The 18,361-nt window shown below is 37.7% G+C and overlaps 2 protein-coding genes across 10 annotated transcripts in view; both read right to left on the bottom strand.

The window, feature by feature from the left end:
• The window catches only part of sema5a (sema domain, seven thrombospondin repeats (type 1 and type 1-like), transmembrane domain (TM) and short cytoplasmic domain, (semaphorin) 5A), a 158,457-nt gene extending 146,748 nt beyond the window's left edge, over positions 1-11,709 (bottom strand). For 6 of the 7 annotated variants that reach the window (XR_013280805.1, XR_013280807.1, XR_013280806.1 and 3 more), the window contains exons 1-3: positions 11,584-11,709; positions 10,624-10,704; positions 9,939-10,030 (exon numbers count right to left, since the gene is read on the bottom strand). The gene's annotated coding sequence lies outside the window, so the exon portion shown is untranslated. Of the gene's footprint in view, positions 1-9,938; positions 10,031-10,623; positions 10,705-10,774; positions 10,826-11,583 lie in introns of those variants that run through there. The other variant, XM_077508475.1, reaches the window with a different exon arrangement.
• LOC144009020 (uncharacterized) lies at positions 11,279-18,153 on the bottom strand. 3 transcript variants are annotated; one of them, XM_077508477.1, is made up of 6 exons: positions 17,978-18,149; positions 17,740-17,859; positions 16,444-16,525; positions 16,202-16,361; positions 14,824-14,968; positions 13,274-13,613 (listed from the first exon to the last, which is right to left on the bottom strand). In XM_077508477.1, exons 3-6 carry the CDS (start codon positions 16,461-16,463, stop codon positions 13,411-13,413), a joined length of 528 nt encoding a protein of 175 aa, XP_077364603.1. In that variant the 5' UTR covers positions 16,464-16,525; positions 17,740-17,859; positions 17,978-18,149; the 3' UTR covers positions 13,274-13,410. The 3 variants fall into 3 exon arrangements, with proteins under 3 accessions (XP_077364604.1, XP_077364603.1, XP_077364605.1); XM_077508478.1 differs by having other exon boundaries at positions 11,279-13,613; positions 17,740-18,149; XM_077508479.1 differs by having other exon boundaries at positions 14,824-14,965; positions 17,740-18,153.
• Positions 18,154-18,361: the final 208 nt, after the last annotated feature.

Genomic DNA, 18,361 nt, shown 5'->3' with positions numbered 1-18,361 from the left:
ATGCCTTAATAGAAAAAAAAATAAAAATATTTGAGTACATATTTTGTTCATTACCGCCGACTTCTCCTCAAGGTTCTGGCAACAATAGCGTTACAATGCATCATCGCTGCGTGACAAAGTGTTCAAAGGGGTTTAAGTCTTTCAAAAAGCAGTCAATGAATGGACTGAATGACATCATGAAATGGAGCAGGCTTAGTCCCAGGGGATCAACTTTTTTTTTTCATTTGTTTTTGTGTGCCTGCTAAAACTCAAGCTCGCGGTTATTTGTCTTTGTCCTCCCATTTTGCCCTGTGATGTAAAAAGGAAGAGTCCCTTCGTCTTTCCATCGCCATTGGTGAGTGGGCAGAGAGAGAGAGAGAGAGAGAGAGAGAGAGAGAGAGAGAGAGAGAGAGAGAGAGAGAGAGAGAGAGAGAGAGAGAGAGAGAGAGAGAGATGACCTCCGTGAAATTCAATCATGGGAATTGAACGTTTGGAGGCGTGAGGTCTCCGGCCCCAAGGGGCAGTTTGGAGATTTAATTCATGTCAAAATGAGGAAGCTGCAGCCTGCGCCGGACAATCACGTTACGCGGACGCCGTTCAACACAAAGAGTGCCGTTTTGTGGTTTTGTCCGTCTTAGGAAGATAGTACATTAGCGGTCAGTAGCTTTATTGGAACACACAAAAAAAAAAAAAAAATCAAAATCTGTTTCAAGTGATGATAGCTATGCAAAATCCATATTCAAATAAATCCACTTATGGAAGCTCCCAAGGAGTGTGTAACTCACAGTGGGGGGGGACAAGTGGCACCATCCTGAGCAAGGCACATGCAGTTTAAAAGGGCAGCAGCATTCAATTAAAGAATGCATACATTATTCATATCAACGATATTGCTTGTGTCAATGTTTGAGTTTTAAATGATGTTTTTGAAGTAGATTTTGTATAAAAGTATTTTTTCATGATGGGTCATCAAAACCACATTTTTCACCTCAACCTCTTTGGGGGCGCTGCAATTGATGTAACCAGGAAGGGAGACATAAAAGTAGGATATGTTGCGCAATAACTGTTCACCAGTGACTACACCTGCAACAGTGAATATTTGCAGAAAGATAATCAGCGCCATCTTGAGTTTAAGGGTATCACCAGCTTAACATAATATTTCTTTTAGTCGCATATTTGGCTCTCATTTCACGACCATGTCGTCACAAATTGACGACTCGTTCTAATCTGGGTTTACCAGATGGCAATGACGTGAATAAAATAGGAAGTGCATACTTCATACAAGGGTTGTCAAAATTAGTGTGTAATTTTGCAGTAATAAATTAAATAATAATCCGTATATTTGTGGAAACTGGGGTCAAGTAATATTTGACAATTTTAAAAATGTGCAGAATTTTACAAGTTACTTCATGTTAAAGTTTAGATAACTCTTAATATGAAAAGAAAAATGCACTGGACTTTCACCAGCAACTTACAAATGCAATAATGCCATCTAGTGGCAGAAAATGACTTCAACAGAAATCAATATCAAATTCATTTTTTGAAATACAGTGCATCTTTTTAACTCAATTTAATGAATTATGATGAAATTAATGTATCAATGACTAAAAGAAGCCATGTTTCTATTAGTTAAACATTTTTCCCCACTTTTCTTAAGAGTACGAAAACTTCACATTTAGAACAAATAAGATTTGTGTTTAATTGAAGTCATGTGATTACCAACATATTCAAATATCTATAGTTCTGGTTCTATGACATTTAAAAAATGCATATACACACACTTTGGTTGAACGTGTCTCTTTAGATACCAGAGAAACGACTCTTGTATATGTCAGGCGTTTACTGCCCCATAAAGAAAAACAATAAAAACATCAACAGGACAGAAATAGTGCACAGAACGTGCATTAAAGGACAATTATCACGATCATTACCGAGGTATTATCATTTGCTATTATTCTCAGTAATGCAGAGATCCCCTTTCGCCTAATGAGCCTGCAATATGGAAGAGGAACTCATTAGAAAGAATTGGAAATACAGGCATCCATCATCTGCGCACGCAGGGGCCAGCTGCAAAAAAAAAATAAAAAAAAATAAATAAAAAAAAAAATAAAAAAAAAAAAAAGACGGTGACACATTTGCCATTTTTCTCCTGAGAAAACGAGCCACGTTGACAAGAGAAGGGGATTGTTTTTGCACCGCGACAGATAAGTTAATTCATTTTAATTAGCACTGGTTCTCAAGGTGAGAAGCTGGTGCTGCGGTAAGCGGCATCGTCGAGGACGTCGAGTCAAAAGTAAATATAAATGTATGTACTTTGGAGTGAGATGTTGTTTAATAGTATAATTTATAGTATAATTGTGGGAATGCTGAAGCATTCCAACATATGTTATTGGGATTTTTATTCGCCACACTTCTTTGCCGCCTAAAAACTTCCACGTAATACTTCCAATTTACATTGTTCAAATTTCAACTAGCTCAAAAATTCACGCCTCCCCGAGTATATATATATATATATATATATATATCTCGTCTGATTCCACATTACTTACAATATTTGCAAAATTTAACATTGAATATTAACTTTACCCCATTCATTTTCAATGGGACAGTCAATTAACTTTTTCTAAGGATTACTTTCCACGCCCACTTCCATATATATTTATATATATATAAATTATCATCATTACCAGGTGTCTGATACTGCTCGGTGGCACGATAACCAGGAGGTTATAATTTCGTAATTTCTCTCTCAATTTGCTTTCAGCATTCCCACGCAATTTCTCTAGAAATTGCACTTAGTTTAGTGTAAGTATAAAATTGTAAGAGTCTGAGTTGATCAAAACAAAAGAGAGGTTTCATGTTTAAAAGCAAATGTAAAAATGGGGGCCGCGGAATTCTTCGGCTTTGAACATGACCTCCCGTGTGTCACAACGTCGTTTTCCAGGCTCTGTGGGCCTGTCATCGTTGAGTAGGATGAAAGCAAATAGCCGAACACTTCCATTAGGGATTGCTATACAGATAAATGGAAATAGCCCGTGTGAAGTAAAAGTGCCGATGAAAGCAAAAAAGTCAATTCTGACTGACTTTAAAATGGGTTGACTGCGTTGCGGGGGAAAACAAATAATAATCAGTACAATTTTTGTACACTAAATTAAAAGTAGGTGGAGCCTTGGAGCAATTACGGTTTTGCTGTTCTTATACTAATTATTACATATTACACAATGGACACCCAAGTAACTCCATGTGACAACCACTTTAGTATGAAAGACAACCAATCAGAATGGCCTACAATGTAGTATATTCCACAACAGGTCAACCCGGAAGACGATGACATCATACTTTTGAAAGACTTAACTCTTTTTACTGCCACACATAATCGAAAAAACTTTTTAAGACAAAGGCTTTGATCATTCACAAAAAGAGATACAATGCTGCCATCTGCTGGCCATAGTGAGTGTTTTCGATTCCACAACCCATTGACCAGGCAGCGCTGCACTTTGACGTTGCACTGAGAGGGGGTGGGGGACAAAAAACAAATAAAATGAAAAAAAAAATAAAAATAAAAAAAACTTAAGAGTTGACGCCCTTTAACGTTTATGGCGACATACATCGTGATTTTACTAATCGTTATTAAACGTTTTTGGCGGTCAAAGAGTTAAGGAGGGATGTAATGCTTATCGGATCATAACCCAAACAAAGGCTTTACTAAATATTTTTACTAAATATTTTTTCGTCTTTTGTTGACTCCAACAATGCCTTTATGGAATTTGTGAGTCATGAAATAAAAAGTCATTGTAACACCTTTAGAAGCATGCAGCTGTAAACATGTGCGAAGAATTCTTAAATATTAAATGCCTGGGGAGAAAAAAAAAAAAAAATCATTAATTCACATCTGAAGGAGATGTGATGAAAGACTCTCTGAAAACTAATTCACAGGCTGACCATGTTCACGTTTTACCTGCTTTCATACACAGCGAGCGCAACTTCGTCATAGCGTGAGGGCTGTTTCTTATTATTTTGGTTACACCACTGCAAAGTACAAGCAAAATAATAAAATATTGCTGCAGCTGTATGTACAGAATCACCAAAATGTTTCGGTGATGTTCTTTTCGACCGCGGAAAGACAGCAGAACTCGTTTCCACGCATTTCTCTCACTATTGTCCCGAGAAAAGGGGCAGCTAACAAGAGACAAATCAGCTCTTTAATTGATCTGCTAATTGCTCAGAATCCCTCAGCTGTGATCCAACGGCGCCGCCATTGAGAGGAGTTGGCATTTCTACCCGTGCCATCCCATTCATTCATCCATTCACTCTCTCTACTAACTCCTCCACGGAGCGTGAAGCATGAGATTGGATTTACAGCGTAATGAAATAAAGCACATTGTTCGTCAGTAGTGAGATTAGGGAAGGAGGAGGATTTTCCCGGCTGCGGAGTTGATCAGAAATTGTGGGCCCGTATTTATAAACGGCCTGAAAAAGAACAACTGTGTGACCCGTCACTTGTTTTGCACCTTAACGCAATGTTGTAAGCGTGCGCCACTACATTACACTATGCAAAACAGGCATGATAACGCAGTCAAACGTGATAAGAGATTACAGCAAAGCATGCTGGGAAACGCCTCCACGCCACATTATCTGTGATGTAGTTTACCTGCAATCATAGTAGATGCAGCTCAAATGCGATACGTGTATCTTTGGTATCTATGTGCGCATGCTGCTGCTCTCTGTGATGAAATAAAAATAACAAAACATCACATCGAGTTGCCTCCCGGATGAACACCTGCAATAAAATCTCGACAAGACAGAATTTTAACCCCAAACATCCACAAATGTGATGACAAGAAAAGATGCAAAGTATGAGAAAATGGCTTAGATGGGGGCGGTAGTTTAGTTTTTAGCAAAAAGCTTTTTTTTTTCCTAGCATATCCATATTTTGATTTTTTTGACATTTATGTCTATGTTTGGTCCTTTTTTTTTTTTTTTGAATAGTTTAATGTTGTATCCGGTTTCAAATCACACATGTTAAAAAAAAAAAAAAAAAAAAAAAAAAAAAAAAAAAAAAAAAAAACCTCAAAGTGGTGCATTCAGTGGACAAACAGCCACTGAGATTTGCGTTAATTATTTTTAGGCCAAATATTAAATACCACATTAAATGCCTTTTTTTTTTTTTTTTTTTTTTTTTTTTTTTTAAATCACTATACCACACCCATTTAGCCTCCTCCAGCTGTTTTTAAACAGCTTTAATTAAGTGTTTTTTTTTGTTTTTTTTAATAATATTAATTATATATATTAATATATTAATATTATTTTAAACTTCCTTATGTTAAATGTTTTAAAGTTTGTTGAAAAATGTTTTAAGATTGTTATTGTATGTTTTTTTTTTTAGTAAATTTTGTAACCTATTTTTATTTGTTTTTTGTTTTTTTTTCCCTCTCAATGTTAACTACTGTTTTTTGATGCTTATGTGTTGTCTTTCCTTGTGTAAAGCACATCGAGTTGCCTTGTGTATGAAATGTGCTATACAAATAAACTTGCCTTGCCTCCAAATTAAGTTGCTGAAACGAGCCAATATAACAACATATATTTTGTTCGGTATCATGAGATCCAAACAACCATTTTAGGCCATTTCCTGGGGACCTTCCTAGGGAGGTCCTAAGGTGACATGCTAAGGGAATAAAAAAAAAAAAAAAAAAAAAAAAAAACATTCTGCATCCCCTCGCAAAAAAACTTGCCGTTCCTCGCAAAATTGTGGGGTTTTTTTGCGAGTGGATGCCTTTGTATTTTATTTATTTATTTATGTATGTATGTATGTATTTATTTGAACGTGTTTATGTAGTTCCGGATCAGTTTCGATACTGTCGACTCGAATGCAAGGGTCACACCAAAGTTGACCCGGAAGTACATCAACTCTTAAAATAAATACAATAATAATTTGTGCTATCTTGCAATCTTTGCGAGGGAATGCAAATTAATTTTTTATACCCTAACAAATCACCTTACGGGGCTCCCTTCCAAAAAAAGAAATTTGACTTGAAATAAAATATGAAACAATAATTAACTTAACTGGAGTCGATCATAGTGTTAAAGTGTCCAAAATTAGGAGTAATAATCAATTAATCTGTAAAATATCAGCGTGAATTAGCTTTTTGTATTCAACTGAATCTTATTGATTACAACAGAGACAGACAAATGAGATTTTCGATCCACGTCTCAATTTTCCTTTTTATACAATGTAAGATTACAAGGCTGCTTTACACAAAAAGCACCCGATTGAGAAAGTAGCTCTAAATTCTGAAGCGTCCTTCACCTGAGCAAGTGGAAAGAACTGCAATGTGACGCACGCGTATGATCTGGATTTCCTCTAATGTTAGCATAAGTTAAATTCAAATCTAAATCCATATCAAACCCAGCACAAGCACAACACAGAGTATAATAATAAAACAAACGGCGGTTGTTGACTTATTATAAAAAGATGTGAAAGGTCGACCAAACATCTCTTGCGTCTATATTGGATACAATTCCTCCCATCTGCATGTTGACGAACGGTAACCGAGACGACGTAGGAGTTGACTCGTCCATTCCAATTACAGTGATGGAGAGCTGATGCGAAGCCGCACGCGCGCGCACACGCACGCGCACCTTAATCCCAAATCTAATTCCTGGCTGTCTGCTTGCAACCGTACTGAAAGTGAACCCGGGCAGCGGAAAGCAAGAATCGCAGCGCCCGTCAGGCTGATTAAGAGCCATCGACGCCGACGTGGAGATGTGCGGCTCGGCTGTACATCCGTCAAGTGAGCGTTCATTCCCGCTAACACGATCCACATGTTGTCCCGGTGATAGCTGCGATGGCGCAAGAGCTGGAATTCCGCACGGACAACGTAAACGGGTCGGGACTGGCTGTCGCCGCTCGCGAACGCGCACGCCGAGACTGTAAAAACGTCTTGTCTGAAGAAGCTCCAGAAGCTCCCTGGCAACCTGACACAAACAAAGTGTGTTCCTCATAGCAGAACTAGAAGTACTTCCTGTTTCCGTGTCTAAGAATTGGAAAGGTAGTCCTACTAGCCTAATGCTAAGGTCACTGGTCAGACCCAAAGCAAGTTGAACCTTTCAAACGGTATATTTCCAATGTTAACTCATTTTCTCCCAATAACGTATAAATACGTTTTTTATGTTCTAAGTATCCCAAAGACGTATTTATACGTTTTTGTTTTTTTTTTTAATTTATGCTAGAGCATACAAAAGGCTTTGATGCAGCCTCTCAACTGCAAAGAACTGTTGCAGAAATGGTAGTTATTACACAAACGGCCAGCAGGTGGCAGCAGAGCAAAGGAGATCAACCAGGGCCATGTCGAAAAAAAGCTCAATTACTTACAATTTTAAATAGAATTGTGAAAATTGATGACACTTAGCTCTCTTCTAATGCTAATTGTTGCAAAACGGAAACAAAAACACTTTTTTTTTTCCCTGATGAAAGAAGAGACTTTCATCTTTCTTTTGATAGGTTCCATGCTTTTTTTTTTTTTTTTTTATAGTAATAGAACACAATATTCTGTGGGCCTTGCAAAATCAGTCAAAATCCAGTAAAGCTGACAAAGAACATCCTGGTATTTCGTACATTCTTGTCTTACGCGTACTTCCAATATTGGAACAGTACTCGGGCCGCAGCTGATGACGTTTCGTGACATCACAAGGACGCAAGAACGGATGCAAATATTGCCTTGCTATTTGGGGAAAACGTGAAATGTGGTAAATTGTTCAGAGTGGCTCCTTCTAGTGAATTTTTTTGCTCGACGCTAAAACACATGTTGTTATCTTGTACTTTTATTGAGCATCCAATTTTTTTTTATTTTTAAATCCTGCTCTCTTCCTCCTCATCATTCTCGTCACACGTGTATTTCCAAACAGTTTTAGGAGCGAAATACTGACAGAGGAGTCTTGGCATAGATGGATGGTTTGTTCCACTGGCCAGTGTGGTGACAGCTGACAGGTGCTCCCAGACGAGACAATTTCTCATTTTCACCTTTCATCCTCAAGATGAAGCCACCAGAGGATAAAAAGCCACAAACCCGCAACTTTCTATTTGGAGCAAAAAAAACAAAAAACAAATTGACTCCGGGGACTGAGAAAGTGCACTTCTCTTTTAACTCATTCGCTCGCCGCCATTTTGACAGAAGCAATGTCTGTTTTACTGGATTTTGACTGATTTTGCAAGGCCCACATAATAGTGTTATATTGCTATCAAAACATGGAACATACCAAAAGAAAGATTAGAGTATCTTCTTTCATCAGAGAAAAAAAATATATACATTTCTATCTGTTCCCATTTTGTAGCAATTAGCATTAGAAAATAGTTAAGTTTCATCAATATTCACATTCCTGATGAAAGCAGTGGGGAAAAAAAAAAAAAAGAGCTTGTAGCAACATGGCCCTGGTAGATCTCCTTTACTCTGCTGCCACCTGCTGGCCGTTTGTGTAATAACTACCGTTCTTTGCAGTTCAGAGGCTGCATCAAAGCCTTCTAGTATGTTCTAGCATTAAAATAAAAACAAAAAAAACGTATAAATACGTCTTTGGGACACAACATTTAAAATATAACGTATTTATACGTTTTTGGGAGCAAATGAGTTAAAAGTATGTGGCAAGTGATGGAAGGAGAAAAACAAGCCCAGGACGACACAAATTAGAAGTCAAACTGCACATTATAACGCTCCAATAAAAGCTCATGCGCTTTTTTTCCCCCCTTACTTAAGCCATCACCACAAAACCCTCAGTCGTGAATAACAACAAATGAGCCCTCGTAATATTTTTTTGACAGCTGGACAGTCAAAGTACTTTCAAGGCAATCACAGCCACAAAAAAAAAAAAAAAAAAAAAATCATTTTGACACTTTGACAGACGGCAATTTTCAATGAATCACTGAATTAAAAAGGAAAGAAAGAAAAAAACAATTCTTTTTTGCGCCCGCACTTCTCTTCCTGATCTCTTGGATGATAGTTTATGGACAAACGGATGAAAGGAAGTTTTATCAGTTCAAGCAAGTCACCAATCAAGCCTGAAAAGTAAAAAGGCAAGCAGACACCAGCTGCCACAGAAATCGGAGCTAATCAGCTCGTTTGCAGTGCAATCACATTGCACCTCCCCGTTTATCATGCAAGCCCAAATCTCATTTTCTCTCAAATGAATCTCTTCTAACATTTATATATGTGAATGACGTAGCTGCTGATGACAAAAGGTGTGGCTTTTCCCAAAGCCATAACATGCATAACACACAGTGAGATCAGGTACACAAGCTTTATGCACAATGTTTATAATATTGCAGAGTGCTCGCTTCTCTTATGTAGCTGTTAGCAGAATCCAAAGTGAGCGATTCATTCAATAGATATGCATGCATGGTCAGGTAGCAGGGATGGGAGTCGAGCTCCAGGCATAAATGTAACAACGGCCAGTGGAGCGACACTACCCTCTAGTGGAGTATCTACGTAAATGGAACTTGAAAATATTTTGAAACTTACAAAAAAAAAAATAACACGAATGACAATAAATTTGTTGCAAACTAAACAATCAGAATCAGGCATCACTTTCGAATTGTCGTTCAACAGAATTATCATGGGGATGATTTAACAAAATGAAGTAAAAATAAAAAAAATAAATAAAATATGATGAGATTTGACCAGAGGAGCATGTTTAACTCAAGTGTGTCATAAACGGGGTTATTATAGGTTTGGAATTTTCATTATAGGTCGTTTTGAGTTGTTGTTATTGTTGTTGTTTTTAAGTTTTAATTAGCTAACTTTTCAGGCCGACTCTGTTAATGTTTATTAGTTTTCATTATTTTAAAAATGCTTAGTTTTGCTTCGTTTTAGTATGTGTTTCCGTTTAAAAAAAACAAAACAATGTTGTGTATTATGTGTGTAAGAGTTAAAAAAACAAACAAAATACAAAATGGAAAAAGTAACACTTACCTCGCGTTGTCTTTCTGCCGCAGGTGCCAAGTCACCTGAAGGTGCTTTTCTAATGGCTGCTGCTAGGTGACGTCACGTATGTGTGACACTTTCTTTAAAAAAAAAAAAAAAAAACGTTATTCAACAATTTGAATTCACAAATTCACCTTTCAATGCATGAACATTAAACAAAATGCTAGGGCAGTGGTGTCAAACTCGGGCCGCAGCCCGACAGGTTATCGAGGCCTCCCATTTCCAACACAGCTGATTCATATTTCAGCTCATCAGCAAGCTCTGCAGGAGCCTGAAAATTATCCTGATCCTTGAATCAGGTGCGTTGGCGTAGAGAAGCCTAGAAAACATGCAGTGCATCACTGTTTGTTTCTTTTGTTCCCGTACAATGTCTAATGGACAAAATATAAATCCTGAGTTCGTTCATGAAAACCAAAAAAAAAAAAAAAAGATGGCTTCATTCCCATCAATTTACATTTATCGATGTGGAATTTTGCCGACACACTTTCAAACGTCCTTATTCCGGTTAATATTGAAATAAACTAAAAATATATACTGCTCAAGTAGCTATCCTCAACATTTCCAGTTTCACCCAAAAAAGGAAAGAGGTAATCTCTCTAAAGGGTGACGTCATACGTCAAACAAGAATGGCCCTTTTCAAAACAGAGGCTTGCGTCGTTACTTATCTGCTTACATTATCTTCACACCTCATCCCCCTTGAGGAGTGTCCACTTACGGGTTGAAAGACCGGTTGGTCTCCAGGACGGCGTCACACCTGGCAGTAAAAGGTAGATACAAACTTAAAATTGGGCAAATTATGACTTCAAAATAATCTAGCTGCTTACAATCAACCATAGCAAAATGCATTCCCTTAATAGGCCAAATGTGACAGTTCAGTGTATATCACCGCTTGATAAATACTACTTGACGGGAACGTGGCATAATGGGACTGTCAACGCAGTGACAGAGGGCAGCCATCTTGCGTTGCCACTTTTAGCACCCGGAAACAGATTGCGCAAGGGAAAAATTACAAATATTTTTTCTTAGCAATTAAATGTACTAGTGCTTCTCCAAAATTATTGATACAACCATATGTCCTGCACGGGCGGAATTTCTACCGTAAAGTGAAAATGCAGTGGAGAAAGCAATGTATCCAAATTAGGCACCCTGACTAAACGGCAACGTAAGATGGCCGCTAGCGGTTTCATTTCTTCCAACGGCAAGTAAGCAGCATTGACAGCCCATAAATCGTGTTACATATTCTCTGAACAAAATAAAACAATCAGTATTATTAACAAGATTAATGCAAAAAAAAATATATACAAAAATAAAAATAAAAAGCCAGTGCATTAAAGTCACACCTGAATAGATTCAATTTAATTGTGCTTTGTTGGGAATGAGCATGAAGCTAACAAAGTAGACGTACAAAATATAAGACAGCAACACTGACGCTTGGCTATAAATCAGTCATCACAATTTCACCTCAAGTCTCCAACACCCTCAAACAAATTAAAACTGAATTTGTCAACAATGCTTTTCGAAGAAGAAGAGAAAAAAAAAAATCAACAGGCCTTCGAGCAAAGTTTACTTTGAAATGCAGTGAAATAAAAATCCAATTCACGTGGTAATGATAACAGAAATTGAGCTGACCAACCTGTGGTATACTTGTATGTAGATCATAAGAAGCTGCTAAAATAGTTTTGGTTAGTTTTCATTTTGCAGCACTGTATTTGAAAAGGAAAAAAAAAAAAAAAAAAAAGTAGCAGAAGCCCTTGAACACCCAAAATCAAAGGGTCCTCATAGACACACGTTCAAAGATGGTTTTTCATTACAGTCTTGAAAAGGGAAAAAAAAAAAAAAAAAAAAAGTAACAATATGAGTCATCAGAGTATGCTGCTGCAGGGTTTTGAATGTCGAGCCGCTCCACAGTTCCTTGTTTTACCATTGGCACAGAACCTTTACAACTATATATTGTCCACTTCAGTTCATGGAGGAGGGACAAAATATTATCGACACCCATCATCACAAATTACAGCCAGCTAATATAAAACTCAAGAAGCAGATTAATTGGCAGCACCGATGTTGGTTCAAGCGAGCTGTATTGAGTAACTTGACAAAATAACATTAAACAACACGAGAATTTATATAAAAATATTTGGACAAATACATACAGTTAGGCCCAGAGTGTTTTTTTTTTTTTTTATGATGCCAGTCAACATGTGACAGAAGTGTACACTAGCAAGTTTAAATTAAGTGGTAATGGTTTTTTTGTGAAATAAAATGCATAACGTCTCCTTGACAGGAAGGAGCCTCCACTTGAATTCAAATATATTTTGGTATTGTATTAAAGCAAAAATCATGACTGAAGCGATAATTCTGACTCCTCAATGGGTTTGTTGTTGTAGACGTGCTTTGAAAGAAACCAGTGTGAGACAAAAAGACGTCTCAGCCCAAAATGGTAAATGAAGAATGAATGGGCTTGTGTTTCGCCAATTTCCCCCAAATGCGGATCAAAGAGGCGTGAAATGCTCTCAGGCGATACTTGAAAATGTGAACAGTATTTTCTAGGGGTGTGACTTGCCTAGTACCTGACGATTCGATTCGTATCACGATTCACAGGTCACGATTCGATTCGATACCGATTAATCCCGATACGAATTTATAAGTCGATTGTTGCGATTTTTTTTCATTCAAATTTAGAAAATACTAATCAGTAAGCTTGTAGAGTGTAAGATTTATATGAAAATGTATTATTTATCTGAAATTTCAGTCTTATAGAGGTTGTAATCTGTTTCATGTTTGAACAGCATTAAAATAAAATATTAAGGCTTAATGTTCCGTTCATATAACATTCTTCCATGCTCAAGGTGTGAATCCTAACCCCGAAGTCAGACGTTTTGTTGAATATTTTTCCATTAAAAATGGAAGTTTAAAAATCGATTCACACACACACACACACACACACAAAAAAAAAAAAAAAAGGCAATGATGATAAGACGTTGAATCGGTAAGACTACCGAATGAACAATTCTGAGCTCTTTAAATAAAAAAAAATAAAAAATAAAAAAACCAAAAAAAAAATCGTTTTTTTTTTTTTTTAATTGAATCGATTCGAGAATCGCGCGATGTAGTATCGCGATATATCGCCGAATCGATTTTTTTTTAACACTCCTAGTATTTTCTCTTCAAGTGTCTGGACTCTGCTGGAGTTTTCGTCATCGGAGCTGTCACGCTCCTGGTTGCTCCGGGGCAGGTTTTGAGGCACGCGGGCTTGCTGATGTCATCGGTTATGAGCAAAATCATCAGATGTCTACAAAGTAGAAAAAAAACAAGGCAAACCAAACTGGGCTCCGAAAAACATTTTACACACACGCACACATTAAGCTTGTGTCCACTGTGGTGCAACTAAGAGCAAGGCTGAGGTTTGTCTTTTGGAAGGCAGTATTTGGGAAAAAAAAAAAAAAGGCAAACTGGCATTCAACTAGACGTTCTCAGAGTGCGACTCCGCGCGGCTCGCTCGGCCTTCTTGAGGCTGGGGAGACCGCGTATAAGGGGGCGGAGCCTCGCTGGCGCCACTGGAGTCGCCTTCCTCAGAGATGAGAGGCGTGAGATTGGGCGGCCGAGGCGCCTCGGCCTCGTCGTCGTGGGCGCACTCGCTGTACGGAGGCGGTTTCAGATCGTCCTCTGAGAAGGAAAGCAGAGCACGGAGGAAGGGAGATGAAAGAGAGAGAGGAAAAAATACATAAATAAAACAAGATTTGACGTCAACAAATATTTGGTGGACGAGTCTGCCTTGAGGACAAATTAATTCTCATTCATCTCCACAGCCAAACCATGAAATTGACTTTTGTGACTCAAATCAATTTGACTAATCGTGCCTTACGGGCTGTCACCATAAGTGAGCAGTTTTCAGTCGGAGATACTTGGAAACTTCAAACAACGTGACAGCTCAAACGTGACTGAACTGGGAACGGGCTGCTCGATTATAGAAAAAAAATAATCATGATTATTTTGGCAATAATTGAAATCACGAGTATTCAAATGATAACTTTTTGGTAGAAAACAAGAAAAATGTTTACACATTTAAAAATATTAAGCCCAATAAAAAAAAAAAAAAAAAAAATAGAAACACTAATTTTATAAGTTCCTTTTGGACCAAACAATTTATAACAATATATATTTATAATAATATATATTTATTTATGTTGGCAAAAACTTGAAGTTGGAGTGCAGCATATGCACAATCATTTTATTTTGTGGTACAAAACAAGAAAATGTCTTAAAAAAAAATAAAAATACTAAGACAAATAAAATTATTTGAAATGTTAAAAATTATGCAAGTTCCTTTTAGACAAAACAAAATTTATTAAATCAGTTATTTTATAATTTAAAAAAAGGTGCAAATGTATAAATTATAAATGAATAATTAAATTAATAATAATTAAAAAAAAACACAAAAAAAGCATTAATAAATATTTTTTATGATTATGCTTTGTAATTGTGGAGTGTAATAATTGAAATTGATTAATTGCACAGCCCTAAGTCGCAGTCTAGACAGGACTGCTTCAATATGCATATTTCTACAATCTAATCTTTCTCTAAAATGCTGCGTGTCTATTGGCCAGTTCAGTTGTTCATTTAGCCCATACAACTTCCTGTTCACATTTTTTAATCTATCCACATGAATTTTCACGATGTGTAAATATGTTTCCCCATTCCACATTATAGGATTCAGCACATTTATTACCGGTACATTTTGTTGGATGACCTACTTTTTGCTATAAAGATCTTCAAATAAAGTTTACACTTATTCTTTTTGCTATTTAGCTTTAGCTTCAAGTGTAGTTGTACATTATTATCAAGCATTATTTCGAAGCGACAGTGAGTGTGCTACCTCCAGAGACGGCATCATACGGCGGTGGCATGTCCAGGTGCGAGAAGGATACAGCAGGTGGCGGCGGCGGCGGCGGCGCCGTGGAGGGTTCTTCTTGTGACAGGTCATCAGGTACGCCGTACCAGCTTGGCCAGAGTGAGGTCTGCTGCGGAGGGCAGGGGATTGAAAACTCAATTCCAAGTACACACGCGTCAACTATACATGTGCTCAACAAGCATATATTCCACTCTTGCAGTGGAAGAAGATGGTTGACGACTCTACATTGCTGCACACTTCTGAACACAATATGAATCTGTTTTCCATTTTTCGGTCAAGTATGTCAAAACTAGGAGTGTGACGATAAATCGACATCGCAATAAATCGTGACACGTTGTCTCACGATAGATTATCGATACGCCTACACAAGTATTGCGACATTCGTAGTTAACTCAGCTCCCAAAAACGTATAAATACGTCATATTTTAAATGTTTTAAGTCCCCCAAAGACGTATTTATACGTTGTTTTTTGTTTTTTTTAATTTATGCCAGAACATAGAGAAGGCTTTGATGCAGTCTCTCTACTGCAGAAAATGGTTGAGTGGCAGCAGAGTATAAGAGATCAACCAGGCCATGTTAAAACATATATATACATACATACATATAATCGTTATCGCATCGTGAGGTACCCAAGAGTTCCCACCCCTAGTCAAAACACACGAGAAATTTGTCACCACAGTCACAATGTCCAAGAAACAACATAACAAGAACGAACAGAGTAAGACAGAACAGGAAGCCTGGCGGCTCTCTAATTAGCGCCCCATGTTACTCAAATGAAAAAAAAAGGAACACGAGGAAGGAAAACAACAAACAAAAGGTCGAGCTGACTCACATTTAATTGAGACCATATTTGATTGAGAAGATTTGCATTTCCAAGTTACGGCAGACATAATGCTGAAAATCGCGCTAACTCGAACCGTTTAGTCATAACTCACGCAATGGTGGGTGAAGATTAAGACAAACAGGAAATGCCTTAAATGAGTCACACGCATTTCGGGCGTCGATGTTGCTGCTCGCGAGCGTTCAGACACGTTGACGTGAGGAGAAAAGCGATTAGTGTTCTTAAAATATAGAAAATAAAAACGACTAAACAGACGTATGCAATCCATCATGCTGCCAGTTTAGTCCCTAAAACGAACTGAAGAGAGAGACGCTTGCGCAAAAAAGTGAAACGCGCTTCACCGGCGTCGCCAGCGGCTCATGGCTAAAGTGACCTTATTCGACTTCCTCTTCCTCCTACAGATTACATTGTGAAAGCTACGGACGTCATCCATTCCTGATAATCTACTGTTGATAAAAACATAGCCCGGAGGTGCAAAAGCAGTTGTGCAGCGAGACTTACACTCTGCCTCTCGCACATTTGATGGAGGTACGCCCTCCCTCCTACGATGACTATCTGGGCATTGCGGGGGTTGCTCAGGTACGCGGCCAGCTGCCTCTGTCTCGAGCGGTACCAGCACACGTAGAAGAAGATCTTGATGATGATGAACACTATGACCACTCTGTAATGAGGAGGACGACAAAACAGGCTCGTCATTCATGCTTAATTATCTACTGTATGCTGATATGAATAATTACACGTACATATACCAGTACAGCTCCATTTCGGCGGGACTTCAATCACTGGGCAGTGACTTTCATAGCTGATAAACAATGGAGACTGTTTCTAAATGGAAATAGAACTTATTAAAGGCAAATAAAGCGGTAACATTCCAGTTTGTTAGTTATCCAAAAACTACACACAAAAAAATATTTACCAATTTAAATGGTAAGTGCATATAACAAAAATCAAATTGAATTTTTTATTTGGCATTTGTGGAATTTTCTAACACTTATTGTGGAAGATGGCCTGTGACCATTGAAGAGTTGCTGTTTGATTTTCGTTGATGAGAATTTTTTTCTTTTTTAAACAATAGGAGTGGAGTAAGAATCCAGCATCGTAATATGCATTGTTGTTTCTCATCACAGATGTTCTGGTGGTGTTTTGTGGTAACTATTTTACATTTACACAGCTTAACTGATTAAATGATCAATTATTGTTATTGAACTATCACGAGTAGGACTTAATCAATGTCTTATTCTTTTTATGCCTCAAGTATGAGAGGTGCACCGATAACCGATTTCAATTTTTGACAATCCTGATTTTTTTATTATTTTTTTTACATAATAAGCAGCCAGTTTAACATTTCACACTTGGAATTTATTTAGATGGCAAAAAACAATCTGTCAGCGACAGCGTAGCTAAGAATGCGCGACAATTTATGAACACTATATTTATTTAGAAAGAAAATTTGCTAGGTGAAGAAAAAAAAATTCAAAGGATTTTCCAGATTTTATTTATTTATTTATTTTTACAGTTCACATTGCTCTCACTACTGTATATTTACCATCTGTACAATATGAAAAGAAATTTTGTTAATGTTTTCGATGAGAAAAAAAAAAAAGGAACTTCTCGATCCTCTTGCGTTTACCACAACGTGTTTAATCTAAGTAGTACGTTTACAGGGCAACGAGTTGGGCCGTGTCAAATAGTCAATTGTGAATTTTAGCTCATGCCTAGGATAGCTTTAAAAAAAAAAAAAAAAAAAAAAAAAAATGGACGGCGGGCCTCAAATGGCCCCTGGGTCGTAGTTAGACCACCAACAAAAACACTGATTCATAGCCAATCCTTCTAGAACACACCGCACATATGTAGAAGACCCGAGAAAAACGCCACTGTGCATCCTCAAATTTCAGAAGAAAAAACCCCCATTACTTTTAAATCAACTTAAAATGTTTTCCCCTAAGCAAACAATTTAAAACAGCTGTTGGGAACGTCAAACTAGCCGCCTAAGCTAGCTGACCACCAAACTTTACCCAAAACAAATAACGTGGACTTACTTTAAGGCAGCGCCATGTCATGAAGGTAAACACACGGTTAGTTAAGCCGCCGAGGTGGACCGTTGCCAGCGTCTCATGCGGTGTTGTGATGCCAGGGAAGCTCCAGGGAGCAACTTGAGGCTACGAAAGCAGGCCACAAACACTAAACAGTCGCTCCCGTTTACCCAACCATTCCGCCGGAAAGCACCTGAGAATGACCTAATGTGCAAGCATTTTCAACTCAGAGCTTGCTACTTACTTGTTAAACTATGTAGGATACAATAACATGGAGAACTAGCTAACTCGTCTTTGGAGTTTTGCGTAGCATTGTGTTAACCCAGCAGCACATCCTAGTGCCCACTTGAACTTCCAACAACGCCCACTCAGGTGGGCGTGGCTTCAACTGTTGCCTTCAGGGATAATCGGAAAATGCTCGATTGAATCACAGCAGGGCTCTGAAATGTCGTTTGTAAAATAATGATAAATTATTTGAATGTATATGAAGCCCCTGGGATTGTTATTTTTTTGTGGTGCTGATTTGTTTTCTTTACATTAGTATATTGCAGTTTAAGCAAACTTAGCTTCCAGCAAACGTGTGTGACGTCATGCATATCAAGATCACGTCTCTGCGTATGTAGGTTGA

The sequence above is a fragment of the Festucalex cinctus genome, chromosome 20 (genome assembly GCF_051991245.1).
Source record: "Festucalex cinctus isolate MCC-2025b chromosome 20, RoL_Fcin_1.0, whole genome shotgun sequence".
NCBI classification, from domain to species: domain Eukaryota; kingdom Metazoa; phylum Chordata; class Actinopteri; order Syngnathiformes; family Syngnathidae; genus Festucalex; species Festucalex cinctus.
Note: the sequence above shows the minus strand (reverse complement) of the source record. Positions and strands in the feature narration are given on the sequence as shown.

Bases quoted from the DNA above. Each gene is read 5' to 3' on its own strand.
- LOC144009020 (XM_077508478.1), bottom strand. From the start codon at position 16,463: ATGGAGCTGTACTGGTATAT. The intron at 16,362-16,443 runs GTACGTGTAATT...TCCTCATTACAG, and splicing joins ATGGAGCTGTACTGGTATAT to AGTGGTCATAGTGTTCATCA. The intron at 13,614-14,823 runs GTAGCACACTCA...TTTCCTTCTCAG, and splicing joins GTATGATGCCGTCTCTGGAG to AGGACGATCTGAAACCGCCT.